Source organism: Etheostoma cragini, chromosome 2 (assembly GCF_013103735.1).
Source record: "Etheostoma cragini isolate CJK2018 chromosome 2, CSU_Ecrag_1.0, whole genome shotgun sequence".
In the NCBI taxonomy this organism is placed as follows: Eukaryota; Metazoa; Chordata; class Actinopteri; order Perciformes; family Percidae; genus Etheostoma; species Etheostoma cragini.
In genome coordinates this window covers 12,270,688-12,288,587 of record NC_048408.1, presented here as the reverse complement: position 1 = coordinate 12,288,587, position 17,900 = coordinate 12,270,688, and the positions used below count along the sequence as shown (strand labels likewise).

General features: G+C 39.9%; 1 protein-coding gene across 7 annotated transcripts in view; it reads right to left on the bottom strand.

Annotated features, from left to right (window-relative positions):
- The window catches only part of uso1 (USO1 vesicle transport factor), a 23,302-nt gene extending 6,077 nt beyond the window's left edge, over positions 1-17,225 (bottom strand). For 3 of the 7 annotated variants that reach the window (XM_034859251.1, XM_034859222.1, XM_034859242.1), the window contains exons 1-21: positions 16,997-17,225; positions 15,686-15,772; positions 14,377-14,441; positions 14,201-14,277; positions 13,942-13,953; positions 13,580-13,633; positions 12,138-12,238; positions 11,948-12,050; positions 11,702-11,757; positions 11,240-11,360; positions 10,918-11,096; positions 10,666-10,806; positions 9,927-10,015; positions 9,670-9,824; positions 8,533-8,738; positions 8,360-8,380; positions 4,471-4,581; positions 4,190-4,308; positions 3,831-4,012; positions 3,605-3,726; positions 3,151-3,289 (exon numbers count right to left, since the gene is read on the bottom strand). In XM_034859251.1, the coding sequence (XP_034715142.1) occupies positions 3,151-3,289; positions 3,605-3,726; positions 3,831-4,012; positions 4,190-4,308; positions 4,471-4,581; positions 8,360-8,380; positions 8,533-8,738; positions 9,670-9,824; positions 9,927-10,015; positions 10,666-10,806; positions 10,918-11,096; positions 11,240-11,360; positions 11,702-11,757; positions 11,948-12,050; positions 12,138-12,238; positions 13,580-13,633; positions 13,942-13,953; positions 14,201-14,277; positions 14,377-14,441; positions 15,686-15,772; positions 16,997-17,062 (2,206 nt within the window). In that variant the 5' untranslated portion in view covers positions 17,063-17,225. The remainder of the gene's footprint in view (positions 1-3,150; positions 3,290-3,604; positions 3,727-3,830; positions 4,013-4,189; positions 4,309-4,470; positions 4,582-8,359; positions 8,381-8,532; positions 8,739-9,669; positions 9,825-9,926; positions 10,016-10,665; positions 10,807-10,917; positions 11,097-11,239; positions 11,361-11,701; positions 11,758-11,947; positions 12,051-12,137; positions 12,239-13,579; positions 13,634-13,941; positions 13,954-14,200; positions 14,278-14,376; positions 14,442-15,685; positions 15,773-16,996) is intronic. The other 4 variants (XM_034859231.1, XM_034859260.1, XM_034859269.1 and 1 more) reach the window with 4 other exon arrangements.
- Between the last annotated feature and the right edge of the window lie 675 nt (positions 17,226-17,900).

The following is a 17,900-nucleotide window of genomic DNA, read 5'->3' as shown; positions in this document are numbered from 1 at the left end:
GCAGTTCTGAAGGCAAAAGGGGGTCCAACCCGTTACTAGCATGGGGTACCTAATAAAGTGGCCGGTGAGTGTATAACGCAGTTCGCTTCAAAAGCATTTTCAGGCACCGACCTTAACCAAGGATACTCGATGTTGTCAAGCCATTTGTCACTGAACTTGCATTTCCCCATATTTCTAGACGGCTATTAACAATTGCTGTATTACCCGTCTGCTGCGAAATAACGAATCCCGCAAAATTACAAATCTCACTGACTACGGCCACGCCAACATCCACCCACAAAGCAGCTTGATTAGTTGGAGTTAGGCATTTGACCTGGAGTGGTTAAGGTTAGGATAGCTGAGATATTTAAGCAAAACACAAGTTTTATTTTCAAAATATATCACTATCTCTTACCTTTGAACAGAAATATTTGACAGGCCTTGGTTTTGGGACACATTCTTAATATATAAGGTTTGATGAAAATCTGAGACAGTAACCACAACCTATAATTCCATTTTAACCCAGAAGACTGACAGTGCACAGTCACATGCTTGAAAAATAGTCTATAGAAGTTAAAAATTGTATTTCAGTGCCAAGACATAACCATGTATCTAATAGAGCAGTGTAAATATGATATGAAGCCATCCTCAACGCGTGTGCGCGCGTTTGCTCGCAGGGGTTAGTGATGCGTCAGTGCAGTAGTGTTGGAGCAGTTAGTGCTTGTAGTTGGGGTATGCATGCCGCATGCTACATGCTGCTTCTGCTCGCCACTCTCTGATGTCAGCTACTGCCACCGGACAACCCTGCGTTTTCAGGGGCGGAAAGAGGAGCCGAGTGTGTCCGAGCCTCCGCCGGTACATAGCCGCTCCACTTCCAAGACCTCGTACACGCCCCCCCGTGGCACACATGGTAACTGGGCCCTCGTGGTTCCAGGCTAAGTAGTACAGGATCTCGGAGCAGCAGTGGGCCCCAGAGACACAGCATGCGGGCCCATTGGTGAGTTGAAACACCCTGATGCCCGTCAACCACTGTCCTACCTATGGGTAAATAGCCCCAGCTATGGGTAAATAGCCCCAGCTATGGGTAAATAATGAAGACACCGGCAGCGGTGCAGGAGGAAGATGGTGGTGTGAGAGCCACCACAACGTCTGGGAAGGAGGAAGAAGGCAACCCCACAGCCACGTGGGTAAACTCGGGAAGGTACAGCGGCTGGGGGAACAAACCCTGTGGCGATGTGAGAAAACTGAAACTACTCCTCACGATTATATAATAACTACTGCATACACACAACTAGCTATACAAATGATGTCATGTTTGTTGGTGTGCCGGCCCTGGGCCTGTCCTACATGTGTACTGTTGTTTATCTTGTTAACTTGCAGGTGTAGCGGGGGCGATAATGAGACAACTGTGATCACCGGGCCAGTCCTCTCAGACTATTCAACCCCGCCTGCACCGAGACCGGGCGGCCGCATCCTCCAGACGACGCACCAACATGTTTTCTCTCTGTTAACTACTGACAACACGCACCTCACATTCTCCATTACATCCATACACCTTCATTGATCACTGATACTGACAATCACACCTCATCATGCTCTTGTTTGCATCATCATTTAATAAATGTCACTTTATTATTGTTACGGTGCTGTGCATCTCTGTCTTTTGTTCGCTCGTAACAGGTTGGGGGCTCATTTGCCGTGAGTACAAAACCAGGACCCTGTTGGTGGTTTTCTTTAATTAATCCTAGTTAGTTGCTGTTGAGCTAATTTGGTTTAGTTGAGCTGGTCTATTGTTGTTTAAATGTTAAGGTGCATTACAGTCATGTGTAATATAGTTTGATGTATAAATCAGGGGGCAAACCCTCATTTGCATCCTAAACCCCCAACATATAAATTGGCTCAATTATAATTGTTAATAAATATAATATACTAAATATAGGTTTTTGACTGGAGATACTTGTTGGTCATCCGAAGAAAATAATTAAACAACACGGGAGCATTTCTTTCAGGGACATTTTGCAGGTTAAATACAAGTCTCATGTAGCTTTAGACTTTAAGACAAAACCGGTTGATTTAGTGTCACAGAGCCTTTCAAACACAGCTGCAATTTAACGTTTTATGAAGAAGAAATGCTTTAGAATATACACAGTTATTGTCAAATCAGCTACAAACTTGAATTATTTGGTAACTATTAATTATCAGTTTACTTCTTTTCTGGGGAATAATCAATAAATCCTATGATTTTAAAACAAATTTTGAGTCGCCATGACTTAGAAGAATTCATAAGATAAACATGACAATTTTTAAAAAAGAATAGAGACATCCATTTTGTGTGGTTATTACTTAAGTAAAAAAAGTACTGCAGCATTAAGTAATAATTTATTACAAAATACCGAGAAAATAATTACATATTATGTTCATGTTTTAATTACAAAATGAGGCGATTCATACATAATTTGGGTATTATTACGTAATGAAGGGAAGATTTCTTACATAATGCGTTTCTACACAAACACAATTGTTGTTAATGCTATTTTTTTTTTATTAGGAGAGCTACATGACGTAACTATTTCTTGACTAACAACAGTTTATCCAGCCACCGAGTACTTCTGTGCAGCGTCTCAAGCCTTAGTAAGGATTGCCAGATTATATGGTCGGGGAGCACAGGTTTTCGTTATGTGTGTCTGTACAGGTATGGTGGTGCTAAAATTTGCAACCTTACTGAGATGACAAGACTCCATGCAATCACTACACCTTCCCTTTTGTTTGCCAAAAAATTGCTACATAACTTCCTTCAAACCACAAATTGCCCTTTTCACATTGTGCATGTGAAAGAAAGTAATTAAGTGTGTTTCCCAACATTTGCTGAACTACTCCTTTAAAACCTCTGATTGTGCATGTTGTTGCCCTGTACACACACTGTTGTAAAACTGTCTCTTGTGATGTCGCTGCATATCACTGTTGCCTCATATCGCAGCAATGAAGCAGTAAAATGTTATAATCAACAGGGATGGTGGCCAAAAATAAGAAAACAAGAGAAGACCAGAGTTTTAAAAGTTAATAAGTATCCAAAATCACTTTAGGATAGGATTAAATTGTGCTTATTGCTCATTTAACTAAATAAACAAGACACACACATCTCCTACCAGTCAACCAATGAGGGGAACCCACCTAATTTCAGCTTGAGGATGTTGTACTGATCCTTGTGCTGCTGGATCTGGGCCAGCTGTTGGGTGACTGTAGTCTGCATCTGTTCGTTCTGAGACGAAATGGACGCTACCTGCTCCTTCAGCTCCTGGATCTGAGCATCCTGAAGAAAAAAAAACTATTTTAGTAGGTTGTACATTGTTAACACCACTTGTAAACACGTTTGTACATTCTTTCCTTTGTATTGCTGCATCTTTAGTTTTGAATAGTTGTTTTTGTATGTTATCCTATTTATTATTTCTTGTATATTCTGTATGTGTGCTGTACATCTTTAATTTTGCTCATGCAGCACTGACATTTCCCAATTCTGAATCAATAAAGTAAATCTAATCTAATCTGAATAAAACAGTCAACAGGAAAGTGCACCAAACATAAATAACATCAACTACACACACAAAAACAAACATCAGTTGTTTACCTGTTCTCTAATCAGCTCTTTATACTGAGTTACAATGTTGTCATGTTGTTCTATTGTCTTCTTCACTTCCTCTTCCTTCTTCTCATCCTCACTGGATTTGTGAACCGCTTTGGTGATCACGCCTATGTGGAGTAGCAGGAGAAAAACTTAGTAGAACACTACCTAACTTTGCAACTGCCATGATGAATTAACCATCTCTTGATGCGGATAATTCCTTTTGACTGACCTTCCAGTTCTTTGACTAGCTTGGTGAACTCGTGGTCAAACAGCATCTGCTCTGGAGACAGGAAGACTGGCTGGGGCTTCTGAGCCGCCCGCGAGTACAGCTCATGTTTGGTGATGAAGCCCAGTTTCTCTACAAAGTTTTCCTTTCCAATGCGCTTCTCGATGAGCTGCTTTAGCTTTTCTCTATGGAGGAAAAAGACAACATGGCAGGTCTTAAAACAAGATACAGCGCTTTAACCGACTGTGTTGACATGATTAATCTGATCTTTCCATTGCTTCATCGGGTTGGGGTATTTAAAGATCTTTGGCTAACGATTATGTTTACAGAGTTATTATTAAGCGGTGTGTGTTGACACCTACTTAGTGTAGTTTTCCAGTGAGTTGTCGTTGTAATAGATGCAGATGCCGAGAAGCAGCGCACACAGGCCCTGCACCAGCCTTTCATCCTCTCCCAAGTTCTCGGATATCTGTGCTGTCAGCTGCAGGAGTCACACCGAGTCAAGGATTCATTCAACACCAGTCATTTTTAGATTCAACCCCCCTTTTTTGTTTAACCTGGAAATACGTTAAAAAATAAATAATAAAAATATTCAATCCAGTTTGTTAATAAATGCATGTAGTCTTAGATTAGTTAAGGATACAAAGGGAACGTTTTCCTGATTGTGTAGGAAGTGAGTGACAGCGATCGGACAGTTGTTGATCCATGTACACAGCAGCATGAGGAGGCCCACCCTGGTCTGCACTTTACTGCCCTGTAGAGAAAAAAGAAATATTAACATGTGCTTCTTGAATGACTATAAAAACAACTGACAAAAGTCCAAATATGTAATATTCTAAAGATATTAAAACAAATTGCGTTTAGACGATGGCAAAGCAGATGTTTAATATGTACATCAAGATGCAACATCATAACCTGGATCAGAATTCCAACCAATATTTCAATTAATCAGAATTTCAATTGTGGTTATATAAATTTAGATAAAGTCCAGTTGGGGACATTTGTTAAACAACCGTTTTGGTAATTTCTTTAAAAGTTAGAGCTTTAATTTGCAAAAGTTAAAACAAAATTATTGCTGTAAAAGTGAATTAAAAAATGGGCTGATAAAATGGCAACAAAAATGCTTGAAAATTAGTTTGTGTTAAAACAAGCATTCATTTTGTTGACTCATTTCATGTCTTCCCATCCAGACATGCACTTGATTAAAGTAAACCCATCAGCGCCTAATTGGGAACACTTCAATCACATCCACCATTAGTAGTTAAGACAGTTATTGCAAACAAAAAACAACGACAACACAGTCAAAATTAATACATTCAGTAAATTGAACAAGGTTAGGCATCCTGTATTAAGAAAGTCCCTAAAAACTGTATCTTTATTTCGACCAATCAAGTATACAATTTTTAATAAGTTTGCGCCTCTCGTTTCTGCAGGGATGCCCTGAATGCACCCAACGCTGTGAAGTTTTTTGCTTTCTTTCAACCCTGTGTTGTAAGAGGAGGAATGCAGACAGAAGAGGAAATACTGTATATCAGGGAAAACTATTTGAATGAAAGGAGGGCAGAGAAGGACAAATGTGCTTTTTAAGAATGAAAAACCCACTAATAATAAAAGAGGTGATATAAAAATGACCATGCATTTCCATGAAACGCATGACATCTCAAACAGCTTTGAGAAACAGGTGAGAGGTTTCAGATCTGCAACAGACCTCAACATGGATATTCTTTCCTTATTACAAAAGTCAGCTCAGCTTCTAATTACTTGTATCAGTAAGTAATTATGCAGAATAATTTATCTCACTCAGCAGCAAAAAAAGAAAGCATGATTTTCATGAGTGCAAGATGATGAAAACCAATACATTAAAACACAGAGCAGAGGCGATTATAATATGTAAACTCTACACTGTAGCTTAAGGCTGTTTTTTTTAAGATGATTTTTTCAGCATGTTAAGCCTTTATTTGACAGGACAGCTGAAGAAATGAAAGGAGAGAGTGGGGGAATGACATGCAGCAAACGACCACAAGTCTGAGACAAACCCAGCCCCGCTGCATCAAGGAGCAAACCTCTACATATGGCCGCCCGCTTTACCAATTGAGCTGTCTGGGCGCCCAGAAATGCCAAAATTGATTAAGAGTAATGAGGAGCAAGGTGTGGGTAAATGCAGATTGTATAAGTGAAGCCAAAACATTTGGATCACCCCTGGTGGCTAGCTGCCATAAATCCTGGCCCCTCCATGTTAGCGGGCCAAAATAAAAAACAAATCTAATTACAGGTCAAATAATCTTTTCCCAGAGATGGTTTCTGCCATTTTAAGTAGTTCTGATCATGCTGATGTTTGCTCAAGTGTTAATCTTTCTCATAAATTTGGTTTTGTTAGTTATTTAATACTATAATAATGGGGTGAAACATCACGTATGACAGCTGTGATTGACTCGCGATTGGTTGAGCGGGTGTATGAATAGGACTTTGATACCAAGGCTCAACTGCCCGATCACTACGGCACTACTACACAAAATGGCGGCGACCATATCCAGGATATTTTGGCTTTACTTTTGTACAGTGGGAGAAAGTGGAGACTTGTCATCCATCTTTATATATAGTGGTGCTCATAAGTTTGTGAACCCATGCTAAAGTTTACTAAAAAAGAAGAATTAAAAAATAAATCAGTTTCGGAAATTGATCTTATTGCCTTAATTGGAAAGATTTGGAATAATCCAACCATTATGGACATCAACTGTCTTTGTGAATGAATAATGTATTATACATAAATAAATGTTCTTCCTTGAAATAAAGGGGGCATGAGTATACACACCCCTATGTTAAATTCCCATTGAGGCAGGCAGATTTTTAATTTTTAAAGGCCAGTTATTTCTTGGATCCAGGATACTAAGCATCTATATAAAGTCCCCCTTGCCTGTGGAATTAAAATAGCCACACATGATCACATATACCTCACCATAACTTGAGATTGGCATGGACTTATTTCAGTTAGCCTAATAGCTGGTTTGATTTGCGTTAAGAGAGGATTTTATGCAAAGTACCCCATGCCAATCTCTAGTTATGGTGAAGGGTGTGTGATGATGTACAGCTATTTTAATTCCAAAGGAAATTGGTGTCCTTAAAGGTTGGATTTTTCCTTTTTTTTTTTTTTTAATTAAGGCTTTAAGATAAAAAAAAACATGATTTGTCATTCCTATTTTTAGTCAACTTTAGCATGGGTTCATAAACTTATGAGCACCACTATAAAAACTTATCAGCATTACATACTACAAAAACTTACAAAATCACCTTTTCAGATTTAGTCTCCAAATATGACGTTGTGCAAAACAAAGCGGAAAAAACAAAAAGACAGGAAAATGACCACAAGCATTATTTGAACAAACATTGGCTTCTGCAACAACAACAAAAACATGTACTCTGCTTCGTTATGTGTCTGTAGTTAAAACTACAGCCTGACAAAAATCGAAGATTAGAGCGAAAAGAATAAATGCCAGTCCCTTCCTTCAAACTGAAAAAGACCATAACAAAGAGTTCGCTCCCAGTAGGATGTGAGTGGAATACCTCAACAGGCAGCTTCTTCAGATAGCTCAACTATCTCTGCAGTCTCTTTTCACATAAAGAAGCAGAAGTTGTATTCCCGGCTACTTACAGATGTTTGAGCTCCTCCCCCTGTCCCCAATCCCACTCCTTCCAGTCATTATGCCAAGTCAAAAAACATAGTCGATGGCTTCACCTTCAGGTTCAGCTTCTTTACTGCCACACTAGAGTATAATCCTGCACTTCTCCTGAAGCTACACCAATTCTAATACCGCTCTGCACAGTGAAATTTAAATGTACAGTATAAAGTATATTAATCATTTGGCACCTGCACTGGACATTTGTAAGCAGGTACATGTAAGTAAGAAAACCAGATGTCTGTGACAGTTCTCAGTCATTCAGGTCCTAGTTATTCTGGGAAGGGTTAAACTGTAGGGCAACTGGACTTGGTTAATCATCTTCAGAGCACCTTTAACCAAGACCAGTTGCCCTAAATTCTAACCCTTTCCTTGATAAGAGAACCAGAGAAACAAGAGTGGAGATCTCTCATTTGGACAGGAAAAGGCCCAAAAGCTGCTGAGGCACACTTCCTGGACAGATAAGGGCTAGCAGCACACCAAACGAACCAAAGTCAAAGCTCAAAGCAGGTGTTAGAATCACAAAACTCACAAAAAAGCTGTTGTGTCCCTTTTCTCTGAACCTGTCTTGTCTGTCTTTAAAAGCTCACTATTAGTGGGGAAGTACACAAGTAGTCAACTTGTGTACTTCCCCACTAGTAGTGAGCTTTTAAATCTTTGGGAACGAGTGCACCTGTGTGCCACACTAATGAGAAAGAACAGGGTCATAGCCACAAGTTAGAGTCGAAAGAGAGGTAGTTAAAGAGTTAAAGTGAAGATCCCCCAACACATGGGCCAACAAGACCTCTATTACAAATGCCAAGCAAAAAATAACCCAAACACTCACAGCACACACACACACAGATAAAAGTTACTTACCCGCCGGATGATCTTATCTCCCTGCAAAACCACAATAACGTGACACTGTTCTGTTCACTGTTGTTGACACTTCAGTATTAACCTTCATTTGCCAAAAACCCTTCCTACCCAGACACACATAACCTGTTAGCATCTCCTTTTTTCCAGCAGTAGTGCCACTGTTATGGTCCTACCTGGGAGAGGATGTTGGTGCACTGCTGCAGCAGGGAGACCGGGGGCTTTCCGAGGCTGGTCGCCAGTTGGACCCTCAGCAGCTGCTCCTTCTGGGTGAGGTTATCCTGGAGGGCGTGAGCCAAGGCCACAGCAGCACACCAGTTGGACAGAGAATCTACTGAGAACAGACCTCCACACAGCAGCTGGCCCGCTGAGATGGAATTGGCTGCGGAAATAAGGGAGCAAGTCAGTAAAGAAATTATTGAACATCCATAAATAAAGCTGAAAGCAGAATAAACAGCAGTCCATCCAGGAAGGCTGGCTCCGTGATCGGCTGCAAACTGGACACGTCTGACGCTGTGGTGGAGAGGAGGTCACTGACCAAACTGTTATCTATCATGGATAACCCTGACCACCCTCTCCACCCCACACTGGTCCAACAGAGGAGCAGCTTCTCTAAGAGGCTCCGACAGTTTCGATGCCGCGCGGACCGCTACAGGAACTCATTCCTAACACAGGCAATAAAACTCTTTAACATGTCATGACTGGGTGCTAGATGAGACTTTTAGACACCACAATATTGCACTAAGGGCAACCTGCACAATTGGTTAATTTACATTTTAGCCTTCATTGAGCATATTAATTAAGCGGTTGGACATTTAGTTTTCCCATCCTGTATATATTTAAATATTTGTTCTTATATGTTATTCTTATATTTTATTCATATTATTATTATTATTTCATGTACACTGTATATATGTATATTTTTTCCTAGTATCTCATTTATATTTATATTCTGTGTTGTGTGGCTAATGTACGTGTGCTGCTGTAACACGGTAATTTCCCATTTTTTGGGATCAATAAATATCTATCTATCTATCTAAAGGTGTTATTTGGTTTACAACAACAACCCCAACTGTACAATAACATAAGTTTTAGAAGAACACCAATCAAACAAGACACATTTATAAATTGAAAAAAAGAGATATAATAAGTGTGTGTAGAGAGAGAGAGAGAGAGAGAGAGAGAGAGAGAGAGAGAGAGAGAGAGAGAGAGAGGGGGGAGGTAACAGTATATTCAAGGAAAACAGAATGTCTTCTCAGGACAATTTGTCTTCAAACGCCACTTAAAAAGTTGCTCAACTCTGTGTAACTGACCATCAATGGTGGAGGGCAGCAGTGTAGCCACAATCTCCCCTTGTCCTTTCTGGTTTTTGTACAGAAAACACTGGAAACAGTAGAGGACTGCACAACGAAGGACAAACGGTTGTCTCTCATTCACCATGGACATGAGCAGCACCACGATGGCCGGTCTATAGAGAGACGAACAAGAGTGATTAGAGAGAAAGTTAGGTCAGTTGATTATCAGATGTATATGGTTGATTTAATGTCTTGGCTCATTGGTTGTGTCTTACCTTGGTGGGTTTGAAGGAGCGTTGACCGATGCAAAGTAGTCTTGGTTTGCCTGTAAGCCCCTGATGACCTCTGATACAGTATTGATGGTCTGAAAGAAAGGGGCCAGATCACAAGCTTGAATGCAGTATGTCTCAAAAGGAGCCAAGCCATCTGAGTAAAGGCAAATGTATGATTCTGTGGAGGCTCCACACAGAGCTTTCACCGTTTACCACGCAAGTGGACAGAATTTTATACTTTTGCGTTAGTGTGCGCGTTAATCTCTAAGAGAATAGCATGTGAATAGTGTGTGTGTGTGTGTGTGTGTGTGTGTGTGTGTGTGAGTGGAGTGTGTGGTAGAGCAAGTGAGAGAGTAAGACAGGAATTACCTTGAGAGTGAGTACCGACTCTAGAGATACAATGAGATAGGGAGACACAAGTGTGCATTCTGACTATGGTCAGAAATCTGTAGCAGGAAGAGTTAACCCTCTCCTTAATTTCATGTTGTTTATGGAGAAGGAGAACCCGGAAACGAGTAGCGGGAAATGCAACTATACCGATCCAAGGAGAGTGACGTGCGTTGCCGCGACGTGTAGTTATGTTTTTTTGAGAGGTGCACACCAGGCTACGCCGTAGGTCTGGCGTATGGTCGGCATCTCCACATGACTACGTACGTACCCACGGTGTTATTTTAACTTGGAAGCATAAATCAGCCTTAAGCAACGATTTATTTCTGTACTGGGTAGTACGTAGCGTCATTACCTCAGTGAGGATGTCAGCAGGCACACCGGTGGCCATGAGGATGGTGCACAGCTGCTGCAGCAGACCACACTGGTACATGGACTTCTGACAGCTGGCTGTAGCTCCAGGAGAGTTTACTGGAGACACCATGACTCGCACCAACTGGGAACACAACATTGTCATCAAGTTTATAGCAAAACAAGATCCCATTGTTGTGCTTGTTTAATGTGTAAATAGGTTAAAGAACACATCAACATGACTGTTTGGCCTTACCTGCAGCATAAGGTGGAGGTTGGTGACCTTCTGGGCAGACCAGCCAGAGTTATCGTCACCGACCTCAAACCAGGGCTTCATTCTCTGGATGTAGGAGCCCTCCTTAAAGAAATTCTGATTGGAGCTGTTGTTCTTCAGCAAGTTTACCAGCAGCAGCAAACAGTCCTCAACCACAATTCCTGCACAGATGGATAAAAGTGGGACTTTAAAAAAAAAAATTAGGACATATCTCACAAGAAATATAATAATCGTGCCATCGTAATAACAGAAAGTCAAGAAACTAGATCGCATTGAAAGATTTCTGCATTGAAAATCCTTTTACCTCCATCGCTACTGCCTTCTTCTGTGATGATATCTAGAAGACGCTCAAATGCGTTTTCAAATGCCACAATTTTCTGAATGGCAGCATTGCTTTTGGTCAGCTGTTGAAGCAACAGCAAACCCTGTTGGAAGCGAAAAAACATGTCATTACATATCTGACAAAAAGAACTGTGTTAAACAAACTTAGTGAGCGTGCAGACCAAAAAATATCAGCTCTGTGTTGCAATGCAGGTGGCTGCCTTAGTGGAGGCGTTAAGGTACCTGTGCTGTGAGACCGGAAATACTGGGAAGTCAAGTTCAAGTAACTGATCTGTGAATTTGGAGGCTTCTCAGTGCAGAAACACTGCATAGTTTATAACACCACACAAGATGTTTACAACTCTGAAAAGTTATCACAGCTGCAACTATTTTTTTACACAGAGCCAAAGTGGGTCTGAACGTCGCAACAGGGACAATTACTCACATCGTTGCGGATTACTTCTCTGGAGTCTGCCAATAAATCCATCAATCTGGAAACACCTGCAGATGGAAAGGTAAATAAAAACTGTTTAATACAGGTAAAACAAACAAACGGACTCATCTTTTCTGCGAGTCTTCTACTTTTCAGGAGCTATCAAGTGCCGTCAGTAAAGGCATACATAATTGTTGATATAAAACGGAGGGTTAGTAAAATCCAAGTTTGGATTAAATGCGGAGAGGACACACTCACCCATGGGGCTGACCAAAATGATACCCTGAACCTGGACACACTGGTTCTTCAGGAGAGCAGTCAACAGCTTTACCCCAGGCCAACGTACATGGAAGTCAAACTCCTAAAAAATAAAAAAATAAAAAGGCAGTTGTTTAAACAAATATAATAACACAGACATCTTGCCACTGGAGCAGAAACAGTTCAATACCTCCAACAGAGCGAGAAGCAGAGTCACATGCTCAGAGTCCTGAACAAACTGTTCTGTAAACTGGGCACCCAGGTCATCTGCCTGCTTCTGGGCAGCCTCATCTGGGAAGGAGAGTAAAAGCTGAAGTAAGTGACGATAGCAATCAGCCTGAGTTAGACGGCAATAATACTAAGGCACCTGCAACTTCTCAAAACCTGTGTTATTGCTTGTGTTTTTTTTGCTATTGAATAATGACTAAACATGGAATATCAAAATACATTTAAAAAATGTGCCACGCTCAGGGTGAGACTTCTGGGAAAAATGGCGTCACAGAGGAGGGGACATCTGTAGTATGGGAGGGTGAAGAGGGTGAGCTCAGAAGGGTTACTGTGTAAACATGGTAATAAACATTTAATATGGGATTACCTGAGACCCTTGGTTAGCAACACCATTGCACTGAGAGCAAGTGTATACTCACCTCGTAATCTCACCATAATTAAAAAAAAAAAAATACTTAAACAGTATATACAGATGCAGATAGTTTAAGATATATTTATCCACATTTTGATATATCGCTCTGTATGATTTCTGCTTCCAACCAAAAACTATGTTGTCGCATTGAAAAATTATAGGTAGGCAATAGGTAGAAAGCACAAAAAAAGCCAGAATTTAAAGCAGTAGGGGGATCTCTTCCTGCATCTCTCCCTCTCCCCTCTCTGTCTGCATGAATAGAAGAGCCAAAAGGAACCCTCTCTGTCTTTGAAATGACTTGTGACAGGCCAAAGTCTTCTGTCATTGTTAGACTTTCTAAAGTCTGACAACCGAGCCAAGTGGATGTGCAGAAGTCTAGTTTTCAGTCAGACCACTTGAATAACAAACTGCTGAAAAGTTAAAATGGAATTGTTGCTCAATACCGTCAAAAAGACACTGCCTACCACAGCAGTATGGCCTTATAATCAATATTTTTGTATTAACAATGGATCAAATGACTAATGTTAAAGGAGCCATTTGTGGTGATGAATACACAGAATTATCTGAAGAACCTTTTTTACTTCTTTTAGCTCATCGTTTTCTGGCGCGCAGCTTAAGAGTTTTGCAAAACTAGAGCTAAAGAGGCGGATGGTTGAGACCAAAAATAGAGCTAGATACAAAAACAAAAAGCTAGACACTCCTGCAGTAAAGGGGAGGAAATTTGATTTTTTTTTTTGTAATTTGGGTGAACTGATTCTAAAAAGTACACAGTAAAATTTCAACACAACAGTGCAAAAACAGCCAGGTATTTGAATGTGAGGATAACAAAGGAGAAATGAGAGACAGAGGCCAAAGATGTGATGGTATTAGTGAAGCATTCATGTTACCACCCAAACACCTTCCTTCCACTTTAGCAGTGCCGGCACATTTTAGTGTAGTTAGTTAAATAGCAGTACTATTTATGGAAGAGATATCTTGGTTTCAGTACTGACCAGGCATGGAAACATTCTTATTCTTCCCTGAGGCAGGGACAGGGGTTACAGCGTCTGCGAGGGCAAGAGGCGGGAAGAGGAAGTTTTAAGCCTCACCCGACAGCTAGCATTCCTTTCAACGACTGAAGAATCTGACTGATTCTCAAAAAGATGTGACAACCAACACACAGCCTTGAATGTTATCAGCTATTAAAAAAATCTGTGTACTACAAGACTATAATATATATGTGGTCTTTTTTGACAACCCAACCAAGAACAATGTATGATTTTTAGGAGCAGCTGGTGGTTGGTGGGTGGGGTGGGGGGTGCATGGGAAGTGTGTGGAGGGTGGGGTTGGCTCATGCACAGTCAAAGAATTTTACCTTCTGATTCATCTGTAGGGTTAAAACATGGAAAAGAAAAGAGAGATGAGAATATTTACATAAAACATTCATTATCAGTGTACAGAAGAGGGAAATGCAAATTCACTGATGTCCAGTTGACATGAACTGAACTCGCACACACACATGCAAACAAAACAAAGGCTCAGTCACCCTTTACAGCAGCCACACAGTTACGAGGAATTATCGTCAAACGATCAAGAATTCAAGGTGAATTTCTAATAATGGGAGGGTTTACTACCTTGCTCTTCCTCCTCATCATTGCAGATGATGTTGTACAGTGTGTCTAAAGCATAGCCAAGGATTTCAGAGTCAGACCTGTTCAAGTAGCAGGAAGAAGCAGAGCACAAGATCTATTGTTCACAAAACTAGAGTCAATCAAACAACACAATGCTCTTTGACACTTCATCAACACACCTGTCAGTTTGCAGTATGTTAATCAAGTGATCCATCGCCTGTGTGCCAACTTCCATGCGATATTTCTATAAAATATAATAGGGAAGGCAAGTTTATTTGTAAAGTTCATTTCAACGAGGCAATCAGAAGTGTTGTACATGAGAGTTTTAAGAATAAAAAGGTGATTTAAAGACACAAATACAATTTTGAAATAAAAACGTTTTAATTGATAAAACAGGAGTATAACAGTTACGCTGCAGCTGCTGAACCAGCATGATATTAATGGTCTCAATTTCATTATTCAGGTCGGACTTATAACAGAAAACGTGACTTGAAATAACTGTTTTCTGAAAGCTTGTCCCTGATATGGGGTGCATAAAAATGTAATGCTGCTTCTGCAGGTTTACAGCTTGCATAGAGGTCTAGGCAGTTCATTACTTTGCAGCATGTTTTTTGGCCCTAAACCACTTAACGCTTGATAAACCCACAGTAGTATTCTCATAATACTCATACGATCAGTGATCCACTGTTGACAGCACAAGACAATTTAAAAAAAATAAAGGAATTGTAATCTATGTGGACAAAGAAAAGTAACAATGATGAACTTTGCATTGTATTTCTTAGAAAACAGAGGAAGGCTACACTCTCTTGTCTGTGCACAGCACTAACACCGCTGTGTGTTAAGGTGCAACCCTGTGCATCCCCATGCATCCCAAACCCCTTATTCATGGTTGATGTGGCAGCCAGTAACAAAACTGTCCATGTTCAGAACAGAGATTTGGAGAGGTCTATTTCAATGATCAGATCATTTTATTCAGATTTTGACAAATGTGAGCTTTATCAATGACCGTGTGACCCAAGAGAAAGCATACATTTACATGACATTATTACAGTGCTACAGGGATTTCATTCAAAGCTATTTCCTTCTTTTGCTGACAGCTACCCCTGTAGATTAAACACATTTGACACAAACCCCACCGTACACTCAGTTTATAATATTTACCTAGCCAAAAAGTAATGCAGTCAAATTCAACAGTCCTGCAATAAATCTTCATAAGGTTACAATGTTTAGTTTTTATTCAAACTGATTTTTTAACTGAGGTATTTTAAGTATATTAGTATATCAACGACAGTTAAACTAAATATTGAAAATGATTGTAAAGTTCAACAAACACCACTCTAAAACAAACAGAACATTATAAACTTCATGAATATTTATTGCAGGACTGCTGTATTAGACTACATTACATTTAGCTAAGTGTACTATATAAACTGGCAACTAAGTGTATTTCTACTGCACCTATTTCCAATAACTTATACTTTACTGTACCTTAGAGAGGGACTTAAGCGCCCGGACAGCATCTCTGCGGTCGTCGAGGAGCGTCGAGGAGGCTACTCGGTCACATAACTTCTGGATCTGTCAATAAAGGAATCAATACTTATTTTGCTTGCACTTCTACTAAGAGAAGAAATCTGTATTCATGTCTATGTTTTTTAAGAAGATTTTTTGGGCATTTATTTTACAGAACAGCTGCAGAAATGAAAGGAGAGAGAGAGCGGAAATGACATGCAGCAAAGGGCTGCAGGCCAGAGTCGAACCCGGGTCCGCTGCATCAAGGAATAAACCTCTATACATGGGTGCCCGCTCTACCAACTGAGCTATCTGGGCGCCCCTGTATTCATGTCTTAATTGATAGATAGATAGATAGACAGATAGACAGATTATTCTTCTGACATTAATGTTTAGTTACTCTTTAAACACTAGTACTGGGAAAGACAGCACTGATGTAAACGTTTCTTGATGAATGTATTGTATTTACCCATAAAGATCTGAATATGTGTTTAAAATGCTTCGGAACTGCCTGCAATGCTCTGCATGTCTGTCATATGCTGCTGTATGTCAAGATGCTGATTGCTTTATACTGGGATTACACCCTGTGATAATTTGATACTTTATTTTATGTTGCTTAAATATGTTTGGTTGCTGAACAACACAAGCACCTAGAAACTGTCACCTTGGACGATGATAAGAAATAGTCACTATTTTACGGACTAACCATTTATGAAGACAAGAGAGCCCAAAAAAAAAATCAGCATATTAATCGAAAATAAAAGTAACCGGTTTTTGCAGACCTACCTGACAGTGCATGGCAAGAAGGAGGACTATGTATGTGGTAGCCTACTAATTGCCTTTAATTCAATCCTTTATACTGGATGTAAATATGTTTAGCTTCTGTATTGTTGGATGATATTTAAAATTAAAGACATTGTAGGAAGATGTTGATAATAGAGGGACTGAAAGTTGTTAGTCCTCGTATTCATTATTGTCCGTTTTCTTTCCTTTGTGTTCCCATTCATCACAGCTGCACGTAGAGAAACCAGCAGATATGTCTGACAGCCCTGCTGCTGACAGATAGCTATGCTACGTTAGCTAATTAGCCTCTTAAAGTAGCTCGTGGTTCTGAATTAGGGAGGGCCCAGCCTCTCAAAATGTCGTACTTTTTAGAGAAAGAAATTAACCCTCAGTGTACATACACACGTTTTAATGCTACCGTGTGTGTGGTCTCAGTGTGTCAGGTAAACAGTAGTGGAAATGTGAGCTAGCCGCAGTTAGCCGCAGCTAGCCGGGCTGGTTTCCTACCGTCTCCGCTCCGGACGGTTGCGGCCCGGCTGCCTGCCCACCCATCACTCCTCTTAAGAAGTTCATCTTAATAAACGTCCTCTCGGCGCCGTATTTAAAGCGTCTCTCCTTCTAAAAAAAACACTCACACTTCCCCCCCCCAGTGATCCGTGATCAACTATCTGAATAGAAAAGAAAAAGTGTACACTGACTAATCGACCCCGGAACACAGATGTGAGGGCACTACGCATGCGCGCAGACGTGGCGATACGTGGCTGATCAGCAGACAATTGCGTTCACTTGTTTAAAGGGCAAGAAAACTCATTGATTATGCTGGGTGTTTTGGAGTGTGAATGATCACAAACTAATACAAAGACCAATTTCATTCAGTTCATTGTGTGAAAAATAATAAAAATGCAGTGATGAAAAAAATAATACATAACAATATTCAAAGTACAGAAAAAAAGAGAGTACTGTGTCAGTGCTATTTTTAATTTATATATATATGTGTATGTATATACATATATATATATATATATATATATATATATATATATATATATATATATATATATATATATATATATATATATATATATGTGTGTATGTAAATATATATGTGTGTATGTATATACAATATATATATATATAATTAGAATAATATTAACATAGAATGTTGTTTAACATAAAATGAGGGCTTGTACGCATATTCTTAACTTCAGTAAAAGTAGAAATACCATTGTCTAAAAATAAATCAAAGTTACTTACTGTAAGTAAAGGTGCAGAAGTATTATCAACCAAGCATGCATAAAGCATCCAATAAATATTATGCAGAAGGGCTCCTTTCAAAGTGTTATGTCATGATAGGACATCAGGATAAGTGTGAACTTGTCTTGTAGAGAGGCCCTGTGTCAAAATATTAAGA